The sequence below is a fragment of the Rhinoraja longicauda genome, unplaced genomic scaffold (genome assembly GCF_053455715.1).
Source record: "Rhinoraja longicauda isolate Sanriku21f unplaced genomic scaffold, sRhiLon1.1 Scf000342, whole genome shotgun sequence".
Classification (NCBI taxonomy): domain Eukaryota; kingdom Metazoa; phylum Chordata; class Chondrichthyes; order Rajiformes; family Arhynchobatidae; genus Rhinoraja; species Rhinoraja longicauda.
This window is the reverse complement of record NW_027601560.1, coordinates 70,676-88,332: the sequence shown is the minus strand read 5'-3', so window position 1 is coordinate 88,332 and position 17,657 is coordinate 70,676. Positions and strand designations below refer to the sequence as shown.

General features: G+C 39.5%; 1 protein-coding gene across 1 annotated transcript in view; it reads right to left on the bottom strand.

Annotated features, from left to right (window-relative positions):
• Window positions 1–17,657, bottom strand: part of LOC144590841 (coiled-coil domain-containing protein 180-like) — a gene marked incomplete at its 3' end in the record, with an annotated part of 45,880 nt that overhangs the window by 25,580 nt on the left and 2,643 nt on the right. The window contains exons 3-12 of the mRNA XM_078395233.1: window positions 15,828–16,018; window positions 12,684–12,772; window positions 10,399–10,508; window positions 9,720–9,848; window positions 8,321–8,431; window positions 6,931–7,026; window positions 6,191–6,354; window positions 5,173–5,283; window positions 4,240–4,316; window positions 1,804–1,892 (exon numbers count right to left, since the gene is read on the bottom strand). Coding sequence (XP_078251359.1) covers window positions 1,804–1,892; window positions 4,240–4,316; window positions 5,173–5,283; window positions 6,191–6,354; window positions 6,931–7,026; window positions 8,321–8,431; window positions 9,720–9,848; window positions 10,399–10,508; window positions 12,684–12,772; window positions 15,828–16,018 — 1,167 coding nt within the window. The remainder of the gene's footprint in view (window positions 1–1,803; window positions 1,893–4,239; window positions 4,317–5,172; window positions 5,284–6,190; window positions 6,355–6,930; window positions 7,027–8,320; window positions 8,432–9,719; window positions 9,849–10,398; window positions 10,509–12,683; window positions 12,773–15,827; window positions 16,019–17,657) is intronic.

The following is a 17,657-nucleotide window of genomic DNA, read 5'->3' as shown; positions in this document are numbered from 1 at the left end:
AAATAACACAATAACAAGTAGGCAGCATTACCACCATATGTTTCACCAGAAATTAATAAACGATATCACCTGGTCAGGTTATAAACACCTAATAAAGTACAAAGGAATCTTTCACTTAGTAGCTTACAATGTACCAATGGGAAAGACAAGTTGGTAAATAATCATTTTCTTGAAATTCTTTTCCCACAATCACTGGGTCTTTTGCCAGATCTCTTCAGAAGGCAATTGCAAGTGAACCTAATTATGTAAGGCTATATCTGCAGAAACCAATAAGCTAAATGAAATAATTCTTCCTTCATCATCATCACCACCCCAAGAAAAACGGCAGAAGGGCAACAAAGTCCATCGCATTGGCTTGACATTACAACTGTTCCACATTCAGGTTCCAGCTTTGCCCCATTTTATGGTTAATTAATGATTCTCTAACAATGTTACTGTCTCTGTTGATATTCAATCAACCTTCAGTTCACAAATTATAGTAGAATTAGGCCATTCGGCTATCGAGTCATTCAATCATGGTTGTTCTTTTCCTCCTAATCCAATTTTCCTGCCTTCTCCTCATAACCCTTGACATCCATTCTAATCAAGAATTTGTCGATCTCTACCTTAAAATATCCACTGGCTTAACCTCCACAGCCCTCCGTGGCAATGAGTTCCACAGATTAACTACCCTCTGACTAAAGAAGTTCTTCCTCACCTCCTTTCCAAAAGAGCGCCCTTTAATTCTTGGGCTATGACCACGTCCTTTCCACATCCACTCTCTCTACGCCTATCTGTCTTTCATTATTCTGTAAGTTTCAATGAGGTCCCTCTCAACCTTCTAAATTCCGGCGAGCAGAGACCTAGTACTGTCAGGCGCTCATTATATGCTAACCCACTCATTCCTCAACTGCGTTAATAAATACGAAGTAAGTGCTCCAGTAACAACTTTAAAACGTGTTTCTATTTGTTCCATAGGGCAAATGAGAGATCTATACTGAACCATTTCTATTTAAAGCAGTTCTGCACAATACAAACTGGCCAGCCTCCGTTACGTAGCAATACCAATCAAAGTTATTATCATTCTTTATTATTATACATTTACCTATGGCTTATGAAGCCATCATTAACCCAATTGGTGATCAAAGTTAGTAGCACAATTAGCCTGGCTGTGAAATTGGCAAAGGATTTCAAAACATGTTTGGGGTCGGATATTTCATACTTAAGGAGAAAAAATTTGCTTAGTAACTAACATATTTTAAATCATTCCTCTCACCCCAAACTTGCCCTAATAGTGAACTCATCAGCTCCCTGTTTCCATCCACGCTGCTTAAAGTGTGAACTATGTTTGCTCATTGAAAATTTGGACATGTGGGTTTCTATCCGTTCATATAAATCATTCTGTACAGTTAAATACTAGTCATACTTGAAGCATCTTTAATTTTAAATTTTAAATAAAGATACCCTTTGGCCCATTGAGTCCATATCAACCATTAATCACACAGTCACACTAATTCAATGTTCTCCCACTTTTTCATCCACTAACTACACATTAGGGGCATTTTACAGAAGCCAATTAACGTACAAACCTGCATGTCTTTGGGATGTGGGAGGACACCAGAACACCCGGAGGAAACCCATGAAGTCACAGAGAGAACATGCAAACTCCACACAGATAGCACCCAAGATCTAGAATGAACCCAGGCCTCTGCAGCAGATCTACCCACTGTGCTACTTGCCATCCCAACTATTGGTTCCCTGGTGGTACGTATCGACATCCTTGAGGCATCTGTACTTTCAATCCTTTAGCACTTTAGTACCCACCTTACATTTTCCAATTTCTGTTATCCATTCATGATAGAGATTTTCATAATAACTCTGCAATTTTCCTACATAGTTAATGTGCAGTGTATCTAGAAATTAAATAAAAATCATTATTATTATCGATCTCTGGTTATAGAAATATATTGCAGTTTCGCACAAGTGTACATTGTATAAATTTTGACTTAGAAATGTGAAACAAAATATAAGGGGCAAACTAATAAATGGACAAAATGATGTTAAAACAGGTTAGCAAAAAACATCTTTGTTTTTCCTCATATTAAAGTCCAGTTTTGTGGACTCCATTTTATTTCACACCTTTTATTTGGTTCCGACCCGAAACGTCACCCATTCCTTCAATCCAGAGATGCTGCCTGTCCCGCTGAGTTACCCCAGCATTTTGTGTCTTTGCCTCTAATGTGTAGGATAGATCTGGTGTACGGGTGATTGCTGGTAGGCATAGGCCCGGTGGACCGAAGGACCTGTTTCCACGCTGTATCTCTAATCGAAATTAAACTAAACTAGTTTCTTTGAAATTTTACAACACTTTGTGGATGTTATTCATTTTATTTCAATTTTATGGAAGGATTTAAAGACACCTCGAAGTTTAAAACCTGAGCAGAGAGTATTTAAACTATCCTCATTTATACAACTGGTTTTGGGAGAGTGACGTGGCGGCTTGATGGTTGTTGTGGGCAGGACACAGATCCAGACGCCTTGTGTGATCACTCTCACTCACTGTGGGCCCAATGCACCAGAGGGCCTCACCAAATTTTTCCAAAGCCAGTTCTGCAAGCAAGTTGAACTTCCTAGATTCATCCCGATATACAAGTGACTTCGACAAAAATGGTGGCAGACCAGAGTGGTAGGCCAAATCAATGAAAATCAGCCCTGTATTTCCTGTGCATTTCTTACTGAACCTATCACCGGGTGGCGCCACCAGCAGTGGCTGCCTCGCCAACAGTCTGTCTGTCCTTTCTTCTTTTTGTTATTTTTAGTATATGCTAAAAGTATGTTTTAGTGTTTCTTGGTTTGTTTTATGTGGGGGTGGGGGGTTGGGGGAATTTTTTTTCAATCTTTTACCTCGATGGAGATACGATTTTTTCCCGTATCGTATCTCCATCCCCACTGTGGCCTAACATCGTGGAGTTGGCGGCCTTTCCTGGAGACCGACCCGGCGCTCCAAGCCGCGGGAGTCTGCGGGACTTTAACATCGCGGAGCTTGCGATTCCTTTGCCGGGGATCGAAGCTCCAAACGCGGGGCCTGTGGACTTTAACATCGTGAAGCCCGCGGTCTCTGATAAGAAGAGGCCGACCTGGGAGCTCCATGCCGTGGAGAGAGTTTCAACCGCCCCGACGCGGGAGTTTCGATCACCCCGACAGGGCTTTGATCGTCGGCTGCGGGAGCTTTGATCGCCCCAACTGCGGATGGTTTGACTGCCCCGACCGCAGGAGAACACGAGGAAGATCAAACTTCATTGCCTTTCATCACAGTGAGGAATGTGGAATCCACAGTGATGGATGTTTGTGTTGACTTTTATGTGGTTGTGTGTCTTGTTGCTGTTCACTTAGTATGGCTGTATGGTAACTCACATTTTGCTGTAACTTAACCGGTACATGTGACAATAAACTGACCTTGAAACCATGAAACCTTGAATATCCTGAATTTCCTTTGCTCTTTATTTTTCTGTAGTTATTATACTATTGATTTTATGTTCCACACTAACTACCTTGCCTCTCCTATTGTAAGTTTATTTTATTCCTAACATTTAAAAAAATTCAATTAAGCCTTCCTCTGCTTTGCGTTTTCCTTAGTTTATTTCACTCATTCATTCGGTTTAATTATTCAATCATTTGGTTTTATTTCCTGGTGCAATATATTTCTCCAAATCCCTATTGAACATGATAAAATATATATTTCCCATTGCTACATCTTGTTTGATTCACCTCTATCCCCAGTTGGTGCCAGTGTCTGACAGCATAATCCACTCATTACTCATTGATCTTATGCAATTGACTTTTAAAATAATTTTATTTTAGTTTAGTTTAGAGATACAGCGCAGAAACAGGCCCTTTCGACCCACTGAGCCCGCACCGACCAGCGATCCACGCACATTAACACTATCCTATACCCACTAGGGACAATTTTTACATTTTTTACCAAGCCAATTAACCTACAAACCTGTACGTCTTTGGAGTGTGGGAGGAAACCGAAGATCTCGAAGAAAACCCACGCAGGTCACGGGGAGAACGTACAAACTCCCTATAGACAGCACCCGTAGTCGAACCCGAGTCTCCGGCGTTGCATTTGCTGCAAGACAGCAACTCTACCGCTGCGCCACAATCACAAAGATATGTTATGTGATTATGTTACCTTCTATCCCGAAAGCAAATCAAAGCCGTCATTCATATCAACACATTTTGATCTAATATACTTACCTATCTGCTGATTTAAGGCATTTAAGGAATCATACCAGTTTTTCAGTGAGTTATTGCAATCAGATGGCTTAATGTTTCTGCAAAAAATTACAAATAAACATTAAATAAGCTAAATTTGAATTGCAAAGCAACAACTTGCATAATCTGAGTCAGATTAATGGAATCTAATGGCATTTTATTAGAACTTAATCAAACTGAACTGCTGACACCATTCTTTCCCCTTGATAAAACCCACTCTCACCTCTGTCATATCATCCAGCATCTCCCTTATTTATTCCTGTCACGGTTAAAGTATTGCAATATTTGTTTAAACTGCAGAATGAGGGTGAACCTCATTGAAACGTACAGAATAGTGAAAGAGTGGATGTGGAGAGGATGTTTCTACTAGTGGGAGGACTAGAGGTCATAGCCTCAGAATCAAAGGATGTTCTTTTGGGAAGAAGATGATGTGGGATTTCTTTCATCAGAGGGTGGTGAATCTGTGGAATTCTTTGCCACAGAAGGCTGTGGAGGCAAAGTCAGTGGATATATTTAAGGCAGAGATCGACACTGTAGATTATTGATAGATTCTTCATTAGTATGGGTGTCAGAGGTTGGGTCAAATCGCTTATGATCTTATGATACAATTTATTCCTATCGTAATCCTGGCCACGCTTTGTTCTTTTCAACCCAATCACCGCCTTCTCTGCAATGTGAATCTGGCTTGTTTTCCAACTTTCCCTGGTTGGAGTCCTCGACCTGAAGCATTAACTGTTTTTCTTCTCACAGATGCTGTCCAACCAGCTGTTTCCAGCATTTTCTGTTATTATTTCAGATTTCCAGCATCTGCAGTTCTGTCATTTTCATTTACTGTAAATGTTCAACATTTCGTACATCTGAATAAAGTATGCTCATATTGTGACCCTTCATCAAGATCGTGCTTCTTGAACCTACATTATCTCCTCAAGAAGCTGGATCCGTGCACCGTTTAGTCCTTGCTGTTGTTTCCTTAATAAATCCTGTTCCGTTAAAAAACCAATTTCCCAGTCCTTTGCCAAATAATTTCTGTGAAAGGAGGAACAAAACAAAAAGATAAACATTGAGAAGCATTTAAACAAATAACAAAGCCGAATATTCAATACTCAAAACTGTGATGATACGCAAAACGTTTATTATCAGTTCTAATAATATTAGTGTCTGACATAGGGCTTACAGTGGACAACTATCAATATTAAACAATTACATTAAAAAAAACCACTGAATTATGTACTTAAGGGTCAAAATTACTTAGAAGTGGTTGAAAGATGTAACTAGCCAACTTACAAAAATAATTTATTTTCAATCTTTTCTAACAAATAAAATAAAATGACGAGAAAATCTATGTGCATTTATCAGAAGTGTTACCGCACCATCCCGATTATGGAATGAAATTGATTCAAGAGTACAGTCAGTGCAATAAAGTAAGAGTCAGAAGTCAAAAAAAGTTATTAAAAAAAATGGTGGGCCAATTTACTTTCAGAAACAAAGCTATCAGATTAACTTGTTAGCACGACTATTAAATATGTTCATAAGTGATAGAAGCAGAATTAGGCCATTTGGGCCATCAAGTCTACGCCATTCAATCATAGCTGATCTATCTCTCCTTCCTAACCCCATTCTCCTGCCTTCTTCCCATAACACTTGACATCCGTACCAATCAAGAATCTAACTATCACTACCTTAAAAATATCCATTGACGGCCTCCTCGGCCTTCTGTGGCATAGAATTCCACCAATTCACCACCTTATGACTAAAGAAATTCCTCCTCATCTCTTTCTTAAAGGAATAATTCTGACGCTATGACCTCTAGTCCTAGACTAGAGTCCTTATGGAAACATCTTCTCCACATCCACTCTATCCAAGCCTTTCACTATTCGATCACTGTAGGTTATTTCTCAACACTATTTATAGTCTTGGTAACAAAAAGACTCACTTCAGTTTCTGAAGAATGGTCTGCTTCTTGAAGATTTTCATGTGTTCAACCTTGTTGTTCCATTTCTCACGATTTGACATCTCATGCTTCAGATCAACCTTGATCAGGTTAACATACAATTTGCTCATTGCTCTATGATTTGCCAGCAAGGCCTGATTCACCAACTGTGCAGAATGAGAATGGATGAAACAGAATTATTTGCATTGGTTAGCATCTCATGTATATATTGTTTTGCAAAATAAACAAGTGCTAAAACAAACTGTGAGATGGGAAGTAAACCAATAAGGCATCTCTTAATTTTCATATTATGAAGTGCATCATGCTTGCTAAAGATACTCTTCGTGTACAACTTGGTTTATGTGACATCATGAAATTTTACATCTGTGACATTCTGCAAGGACATAGTGCCAAGCACACACCATCCAGAGTTCAGAATTGTCCACAATAGATAAATCCTAAGTATGGAATTCTCAGATCCTAGACTTTATAGGGAAGAGGGGAGGGGAGGGGGTGGGGAGGGGGGGGGGGGGAGAGGGGCACCGAGTAGCCACAACAAAGAAAGGCATATGACTATATCTGGGTCCATCTCAAGGTGGATCAGGAGGAGAAGGAGTGGTTTTGGCAAGACCGACAGACCTGCTGAAAGACAGCCCATGGAGCTACCTCGACGATTTTCCAAATGCAACAACCAACTATCACATTTCTGAAACAATCAGGTCATTTAAATATTTTCTTCTTACCATTGCTTCTTTATCGATAAATCGATAAATATCACTTTCTGGTAAATAAGCAATCTTTTCTATAGCCTTCACGGATTCTTTAAATTCAGCTGTTATCTGAATCACAGATATAAATTTATATTATTAACAATTTATATTCACAAAGTATATATAATAATGATCCATTTTTGATTTTCCTGAGATTCCCACCAACATAAGACCTAAACAATTCTTCATATAATTGAAAAGGCTGAGAGTACTGATATTGCAAAGGCCATGGATTCTGAAAGCAGCTCTCCTGGCATTCCCCAGTGTAGAAAATTGCCCAGTTACGTTCTGTCAGCATTACAAGGACACATCCATTATGGCTTATTATCACCACAAGTCTCACCTCAATCATCAACAAAGTGATGGGAAGGCATTGTCAATGATGCTAACAAGTGACACCAACTTATTTGATCACTGATGTACAGTCTGGATCACAACAGGACCACTCAGCTATCAACACAATTGTGGTTCTGGTTCAAACAGAGGCAAAACGCTGAATTCCTAAGGTGAGGACATCTGCCCTTGACATCACTGAAGCATCTAACTGGGAGTAGGATTAGAGATTCGTTCGAATTTAAGTAAAAATAATTTAAGAACGTTGTCCAGAGAGTGGCCTGCGCTGAAAAATCTTAATATCTTTCCTCCATTATAGTCTCAGAAGTGGTATATTAATTGAAGATTATACCACATTCCATTTCATTCATAACTCCACAAATGTTGACGAAATCCATGCCGTAACTCTTGGATAATGCTAAAGCATGGGTTGGTATGTGGCAAGTAATATTTATGTCAAAGAACATAGAGCATAGAACTATATAGCACAGGAACAGCCTGCTTGGCCACCATATCTGCACTGTACAATGCTTGTACATCTCAACTGCTTGTACATGATCCTTATCCCTCCATTTTATGCCTATCCATGTGCCTGTCAAAAAGCCTATGAAATGCCATTCAGACACGTGTCAGGCAATGACCACTTCCAACAAGAGTATATATCGGTCTCTGCCTAAATCTTAATATCGGTCTACCATGGGTCTCTGCCTAAAACAGCAACTCTGTTCCTCCTTCCATAAGTACTGCAAGACCTGCTGTGTGTGTTCAATCTTTTTATATTTATTTCGCGTTTCCAGCATCTGATTTTCATTTGCTGGAAATCCAATATTCTTATGAAGCCCCAAGATTATTTTGCACTGGGATCATCTGGGATTCAAAGCGTCGTGTTTGAAAATCTATGCATGTCCCGATGAAAAACCTTGAAAGATCAAACAACCAGCTGTTCAAATAGAGGAGATTTACTCTTAGGCAGACCACAGTTGGAATATGTAGGGAAAAGAATACAGGGATTTCGTATTAAATCAATTACCTGTTTCACTCTTTCTTTTTCATATTCTTTGTAAGCTCTATCAAATTCTTTGATCTGACCCCTCCTGTGTTTCACCGATTTCATAATTTGGTCCCAGACATTATTTAGACTCTACAAATATAAGTACAATTTTTCAGACAAAGATAAATTACATTGTTGCAAAAGAAAATAATACACATTGTTTAAAAAGGCTGGCATTTTTCATAATGCGTTAAATAGCTAACAAAGACAGATCCATTCCAAAGTTGGCAGATCATAGTTCAAGTGAAGAATTGGTTCAAGGATGAGTGCAATAAAATTAGGGTACGAGGCACCCAAGAAGGCCTTCAACTGCTGAGCAGTATGGAGCTGGCTTTTATTCTTTTGAGATATATGAGCGATAGATAGCTTTTAATGCTCAATACTCATTACTTTGGACAAAGTGATGGGGAGCTAATTTCTTGAACTGCTGAAGTTTCTATGGTGAAAGCACTCCCACAGAATGTTCCGCAATGGAACAACACTCAAATAACAATCACACCAAAATAGGCAAAGACAAAAATAAATATAAATATTGCTGAGTACAGAGTATATTGGAAATACATCTGAAATTGAAAGATAGCTTGTCTAGAGATGCAGCATGGAAACTGGCATTTTGGCCTACCGAGTCCACACTGACCATCAATCACCAGTTCACGCAAGTTATATGTTATCCCACTGTCACATCCACTCCCTAGCCTAGACAATAGGGGTAACAAACAGCGGCTAGTTAACCTACAAATCCATACACCTTTAGGATGTGGGAGGAAACTAGAACACCCAGAAGAAACCCATGTGGTCACAGGGGGAATGTGCAAACTCCACATAGAGAGCACCCAGGGTGAGATCTCTGGCACTGTGAGACAGCAGCTCTATCAGCAGAGCCATGGTGCTTCCCCTAAAGATAGCTTGATGTTCAATCTTATATCAAAACAGGCATTAAAAGCTCCCTCTAACCTCCTCTTTCAGGTGCTCAACACTCTATTATGCATTTCAAAGATTTTATGAATTTAGTCAAAATTAAATAATTTCAGCTTATTAAAATTAAGCTTGGTGATAGTTACAGATTTTGGAGTAGCCACCTGTAATATGTACAAGTCACTTATACAAACCCAATCCAGTTTCTCCTGTGCTGGAACAGTATACCCTACACCATGCCAGGAAACTTGGTGAAATAAATCTCGCATTGATATTATGTTAGTTGCACATTGCAAGCCCCATTTCTGTTTCAAAGAATTTGTCTCAACCTTTATCAAAAAACAGCGTACCTTTTAGTGTTTTCTAAGTCTGCATTTGCCTTCAAAGAATTTTGCATAAAGTTCAACCTGTTATATCTACTTATTGCTAGTAGAAGTGTATTTAAAAATGAAGAGAAATTTACCTCAAATGTCAATGTAGACAAATCACTTTCACCTTCCATATTTAACAATAGTTCATTAACATCTTGGTGAGATTGTTCAATGTCCCGCAGTAGTTGCTGAGCAGATTGAGTAAACCGGGTTTCAAGCTCCTAAGAATGCCACAAAGTAAAGGTTATTTCTGTCCTTGAAATGTGAATTAGAAAAGACTGCATTCGGAGGAAGCAGTGAGATATTGGAACTGTACTCAGGAACACTGGATAACAAACTGACATTGGACAGTATTAAATCTGTATATAAATTAACATTGGACAATATTAAATTTGTATTAAAGTTGTTACCACCTCAGACATGACATGAGAAATTGGGAGAAAACAAAAGCCATACTTTGAATTTAAGTCTAAACCGTCAACATACAACGAAGGTAATTAAGTGGGAAGTACATTCTGAAGCAAGGGTAGACCACAACACAAGTTCAAAAGTCATCCTTTTGTGCATAGAGTCATGGAGCTGTACAGCTTCAAAAACAGGTCCTTTGGTTAACCTTGCCCATTCGGCAAATCTTATTTGCCTGTATTTGGCCCATTGTCCTCTAAATCCATTCTATCTATTTATCTGTCCAAATCTCAAATTGCACATAGTAATATGATGGAGAGCAATGAGTGAAGGCAAAAGAGAGAAAGAAAGACAATATCATCATACCCTGCTGATGGTGATCAGTTTTTGTTCCATGTTCATTACTACTGATTCATGACCTTCCTCTTTATTTGCTGTCATCTGCTGAATAACGCTGGAGCCTACTTTTGTAGGAACTGTTTAAAGGAAAATATCACCTTCAGCAACACATTTTAAATAAACACCAAGAAATCTATGTCCTTCACAGCACAATATTTTTGTCTGGATTTGAAGGAATTTAGTCAAAGCTTACTTACAAATTCAAGTCCCATAGAAAGCTACATTTGTTTTAGCTTCTTCCAAAGCACAGAGGTGCCCGGTCAAAGTGATATTATGCAATGCAGGTTTGAATGTGACTAACACAAGAATCATTAATGGACACCTTGCCAGCAAACAGGGCAGTCAGCTCATGGAGAGGCTAGTGTTCCCAAGAACGGTGAGACTTGCTTCTACATGATTCATACTGCTGTGGAGCTCCACATATGAATCCTCCCACAGGAAGATCCCCTTTTCATTTATAATTAATCTTGCTCCCATGACGCCATGGCGGTGGGGGCTTATGGATGTTGAGAACGGTGTCGGTAAGCGGGCTGGGAGCTCATCTTCTGTACCCTAGGAGGAACTCTAGGGATTCCGAGGTCGACTGCGAGAGGCGTCCCGGGGCATAGAGGCTGAACAGAGCAAGGTGAGGGTCGATTGTCTGGGTCAAGGTGGAGGCCCTTCAGCAGCCTGGGGGTCGAATGATTTGGGCACTGCTCCAAGATGAGCATGCAAATCATGCGCATCCGGCAGTGGCACGGGGCGGTGGAGAACTGGTCGCCAAAGGGCCTGTTTCCGCACTGTATCTCTAAACTAAACTAAACTAAACTGCTACAGAAAGCACATTCCATTTTAACCAACCGACCTTAACCTTACTCCCAACCAGGTGCCTATTCAAAAAGAAAGCTTTACGGAGCTTTGCCTGTTTTGGGTCTACAGTAGGATCAATAGTTGGGTAAGTTGTGGGGTCTGTGCAGGGGCAGCGATACAGGGTGGAGGTGGGGTTCACAGAGCAGATTCCATGGATGGTGAGGGAACTTGGGCAGCATTGATCCAAACCTTCTATCTGGTTTCAGTCAGTTAACTTAGAGACATTCCACTTGTAGCATACCAAATTTCAATGAACAAAGACCCATCTTATTAATCGGTGTTAAAACAGACTGCAATTCGTAAATCAAAACTGTATCCTGGGTAAAGCCAAACAAACCAAGGCATTAAATCCTATGTTGGCCCTGGGATAGATAGAATGGATCTCTAGAAGATGTTTACATTTGTGGGAGAGTCTAGGACCAGAGGGCACAGGCTCAGAATAAAAAGACAATGGAGATGATGAGGAGTTTCTTTAGCCAGAAGATGGTGAATCTGTGGAATTCATTGCTACAGATGGCAGTGGAGGCCAAGACATCAGGTGTTTTTAAAGTGGAGATTGATACGTTCTTGATTAGTAAGGGCATGAAAGGTTACAGAAAGAAGGCAGGAGAATGGGGTTGAGAAGGAAAAATATATCAGCCATGATCGAATGGCAGAGCAGACTCAATAGACCGAATGGCCTAATTCTGCTCCTATGTCTTATGGTCTTATGGAAAGGCATTGCCAATAAATTGGCAGGATGCACTATCCCATCATTATCACGCCACAATGCACTGGTTTCCCTTAAACACTGGTGGATTCAAACTAATGGCAGCAGCAGAAAATAAAAATTAATAACAACATCTCCAGGACAGATGATAAAATGCAAAAAAACGTTGAACATTCTTCCAAGATTCTTGCAGTTTGGATGAGCAAAGGGTCAGGTTTGGTGAAATGCTGAGCCATGTAGACTAGCAGTGGGTTGAATAAACTATTAGCGGGTGCAGAGTTACCTATCTCAGTCTGAGCAGCATGTGGCTCTCCTCTTCCTTCAATGCAATTCAACTAATGGAAAGGGAAGGATCTTGTGTTTGTTGATCTCTACTCATATGTTCATCTGTGAGCATCAGGATAAAATTTGGATAGAGTCACAAGGAACTGCAGATGCCACAATCTTGAGCAAAACACAAAGTACTGGAAGAACTCACCCCGGTCAGGCAGCATCTGTGGAGGGAATAGACATGCAAAGCTTTGGGTCAGAACACTTCTTCAGATTGATGAAGAATCCCGACCCCAAACTTCGCCTGCCCTGAGTTTCACTGGAATAGCAACTCAACATAAGGCAGCACCTTTAAGGAAGAGATAAAAATAAAATTGGATTGGAGAAAGACCATTAAAAAATTGTTTAAACAAACCATACTTACTAATTATATCAGGAAGACCTTTCACTTCCATCACTGCATTGTTCATGTCAAGAACCTCTTTAGTTTTTGTACTTGAAAGAACTGCATCTCTATAATGTTAGATTGCAACAATAGATTATGTTCTGGGTGTTTAGTCACATCAATAATAACAATAGTTTACAAACATACATTTATATAATGATTTTCAAAACATTATGATGTACCGAAGCAGACTGCGATCATTTAAGTACTTCTGAAATGTTGTTGATATTGTACTGTGGAAAGACCACAATCTATTTAAACAGAGCAAGGCCTCAAAACACAGAGAAATTAATGGTTATTTAATCAATATCACTGATATTGGTAGAAGTATCAGCATAGCCTATGTCACGAGGGGAACACAATGATCTACAAATAGTGCCATGGAATTCTTAACATGCACCGAAGACAGAGATGGGGATTTAGTTTAACATAACATCTTAATGAATGTTGTTGTTTTGACTTCTGTTTTTTACCATGGAGAAAAACATGAAGGCTTGGGAGCTTGGATCAGTCAATGGGGAAGTTTTGAGGACAGTCCATATTACTGTTGTTGGATACCTAGGGCATATGAAGGTAGATAACTATCCTGGTCCTGATCAGATATATCCAAGGACACTGCGGGAAGCTAGAGAAGAAATTGCGACAGGCTGGCTGAGAAATATGAATTATCGTTGGACACGGATGAGAGGCAGGTGACTGGATGGTGTCTAATGTTGTGCTTCTATTTAAAAAGGGCTGCAAGGAAAAGTCTGGGAATTATAGACCAGTGAGCCTAACATCTATCGCAGGTAAGTTACTGGAGAGGATTCCCAGGGATAAGGTATATAATCATTTGGATAGACCAGAGCTAATTAGGGATAGTCAGCACGGTTTTGGACTTGGGAAATCATGTTTTACGAATTTCATTTAATTTTTAAAGTAACCAAAAAGATTGACGAGAGTAAGGCCGTAAACATTATCTATATGGATTTTGATAAGTTTTTGCATGGTAGGCTATTTTGGAAAGTTAGATCGCATGAAATGCAGGCAGAGCTGGATAGAGAACTGGCTTCATGGAAGGAAGCAGAAGTGGGTGCTGAAAGGGATATCTTTTCAGGACTAGAGACCTGTGACTAGTGGTGGGCCTCAATGATCAGTGCTGGGCCCATTGGTGTGTGTGGTTTATATCAATGATCTGGATGAGAATATAGAAGGCATGTCTATGCATCTAAGTTTGCAGATGATCATAAACTAGGGGGTAAGTAGAAAGTGAAGATGGTTGTCAAAAATCACAGAAGAATCTTGATCAGCTGGGTAATTGAGCTGAGGGATGGCTAATGGGGTTTAATGCAGATAAGTGTGAGGTGTTACATTTTGGGAAGTCAAATCAGGGCTGAACCTTCACAGTGAATGGGAGGGCACTGGGGAGTGTTGTGGAGCAGAGGGATATTGGAATACAGGTACATAGTTCTCTGAAAGTGGCATCAGAGGTCGATAGGGTGGTAAAGAGGCTTTTGGTGTATCGTCCTTCATCAGTCATGGAATTGAGCATAGAAGCTGTGATGTTATGTTACAGTTGTACAGGACATTGGTGAGGCCACATTTAGAGTGCTATGTTCAGTTTTGGTCACCCTATCTTAGAAGCAGGAGTAGGCCATTCGGCCCTTCGAGCCAGCACCGCCATTCAATATGATCATGGCTGATCATGGCTGATCATCTAAAATCAGTACCCCGTTCTTGCTTTTTCTCCATAGCCCTTGATCCTTTTAGCCCTAAGAGCTAAATCTAATTCTCTCTCGAAAACCATTAAGCTAGAATGGGTGCAGAAAAGATTTACGAGGATGTAGCCAGGACCCAATGGTGTGAGCTATTGGGAGAGCTTGGGGAGGCATGGAATTTATTCCTTTCAGTGCATGAGGCTGAAGAGTAATCTTATAGAGATGTATAAAATCATGAGGGAAATAGATAGGGTGAATGCACATGATCTTTTGCTGAGGGTAGGAGAATCTAGAACCAGAGGACAGGGGAAACTTCTTCACTCAGAGAGCAGTGGGTATATGGAATGAACAGTAAGAGGAGGTAGTTGAGGCAGGTACCTCTTAAAAGATTTAAAAGATTTAAAAGGACAGGTACATGGATAGAAAAAGGTTAGAAGGAAATTGCCATTTTTTTCTCCCCCTCTCTTCCCTGTCCCACCTAAATGTGTACCCATTTCTCCCTTTCCACTTCACTCTGTATCCCTTCAATAGAGATGCAAAATCCTGGAGTAACTCAGTGGGTTCGGCAGCATCTCTGGAAACCTTGTTCTATATTCCTTCCTCAAGTTTCACTTTCCATGCCTATCATTCTTTATCTCCTTATCACACACTTTTGTTGTCTTTTCATCTCTGGCCTTTGCCAATCAACCCCTCCCAACCCCCCCCCCCCTTTACTTGTATCCACCTATCACTTCCCAAGCTGTGTCCCACTCCTACCTCTGTTGCAGCTTTCTCCCCCTGCAACAATGGGTCTGAAGAATGGTTCAGACCCAAAACATCACCTATCCACATTCTCCAGCAGAGTTACTCCAGCACTTTGTGTCTCTTTTAGTAAACCAGCATCTGCATTTCCTTGTGTCTCCATACCATGAGTAATCGCAGTAATGGAACTATTGTGTAACATGTGAAACGATAATCAAAACCCACCAGAAATCTATTCATTACATTTTGTGCAGGCTTCCTATTTCTTTGCTATCAGCTGTTATTGAATGATAGGATTCCATAATCATAATAGTGTAGAAGGCCATTCAGCCCATTGAGTCCATGCCAGTCCCCTGTAGATCAATGAATTCAGTCTCATTCCCTACCTCTCACTCCGCATCCCAGTAAATAATTTCATTCATATCTAAACATGATATTTTCAAACGGACTCTACTTCTACCATGTTTTTGGCACTGGGTTCCAATAATTAGAATTCTTAACATAAAAAAGATGATATTTCTTTCACTATAAAATTGCTCCTATGATCATTGATCCATCTGTCAAGAGGAATGCCCTATTGCTAGTTACCCTAACTAAATATGTTATAGCAGTTTCATCAAATGCAGACCCCATCAAAATTCTTGTAGTTCTGAAAATATCAGGTGAGATCGATTTCCACTGTTACCTGCGTAACACTGGATTTTCAATGTACCCATCATTCATTAACCCCTCCATCCATGAGCGCTGACGTTGTGAAAGGATTTGTCCTGTCGGTGTGTCCAAATTTCGAACAACGGGAATCCTCTCATGACCAAAGTGATTATCATGGCACAGAGATTTTCTTCTTGTTTCTCCCAGGGTACGGACAAGCTGAACCTTTATACAAATGCAGAATTTAAAAATATATATATATATATCTTTGAAAGGAAGATAATATAATAACAAAATAACATTTCTCATATTAATGAGACTAATTATATCTTTGCTAGTGCAATGTTAATCCTTAACGCTTTTTCAGAACATCACTATACCAAGCTACTAATGCCTACAACAACGATTCAGTATTTTCAATGTGATACAGTCTAAGTCAGCATTAAATTAGCATTTTTTATTATTTTTACAATGCAGGAACAGGCCAATCATTCCCATAGGTTCATATTGTGTGGGTTTATACACAGTACAGGCTTCTTCCCTCCATTCTAACCCTCATCAACACATCCTCCTGATATCTTCACCCTTTATCAAACATCTCCTGAAATGTTTCCAGCTCCTGAAATATTTACGTAGTTTATCACTTAAGTAAGTGAGTTCACATTCTAACCATGCTCTGAGTAAGGAATTATCAGGAGATCTTTACTGTTTTTGTTTGGTGCCTACTTTTATTTACGATCCTCAGATCCTGGTTTTGTCTGGGTGTGGAAACATCAGCTCGACATCAAACACATTGTAATCCGAATGCTCTCTACCCAGCCATTCCTCACGATATTCTTTTTAAGGCTACAAATCCTCGCCTGTGAGAACTGTCTTGACATAGGAGTGTTGCAACTAAATTTCTCAACTTTACTGTGTCTCTATAACCTTTTAAGCTGACCTCTATGTCTTTCAATTCTATTTCCACATAAATGAACATACAACGTTTTTAAAAATTACATCGTAGGTGTCAATACCTTTACTGATTTTAAATTAAAGCTGACAGCTAAGGCTGACAACCTGGCTTGATGCTCAGAGAAGTATTTACCACACATATATATTCACCCCAGGATGACCCACAGTTTGAATACCCTCTCTCACGAATCTGATATATTGTTATAACAGGTCTAATCATAAGTCAAATCAGTTTTAGGTTTTTAAATCATATCTGGCATTTTCATTTAGCCCCAGTCTCCAGAAAAGGTCGCGTACAGAGAGAAAACAGTTGTTTCAGTCTCTGGTGCATCCTAGATAAAAAGAACAAATGGTATCTTCCTCAACTGGATAATTATTTATCTCTCGCTCACTCTTTCATCTTCAGCACAAAACTTTGAAACATTCATAGCTCTAAGGTCAAAGCAATTTTGGAGAGTGGATGAATTTAATTAGCCTGACTAAAATTATATTAATATTAATTCCACAATCTTATTATTAATAGCTGTAAAGGCCTTGTTGTCCTAATAACAATTCTGATAATGCATTTCAGATATACAAATGGAACAACAATGGAGTTTGTTGTTTTGTTGTATGAATTTAGCTATACTGCTTCAATCAAAATAATTATTAATAATTTTCCATAATCCTCTGATCTGTGAATCACAGTGAATAATGATTGGTCCTTACAACCTACTTTGCAGTGATATTTTCTGAATGACTGTCACTAACTATGAAGTTCATTCCATTACTGCTAATAAATGATCACCAGGTAGGTCTATGGCACAACACTCACGCTGAATATAAGTGCTGCCCATCCAATAACTCTAAGTGAAATCTGTTCATTAACTCAAAAATAATTTTTAAGATACCCATATGTTAAAAAGCCGCC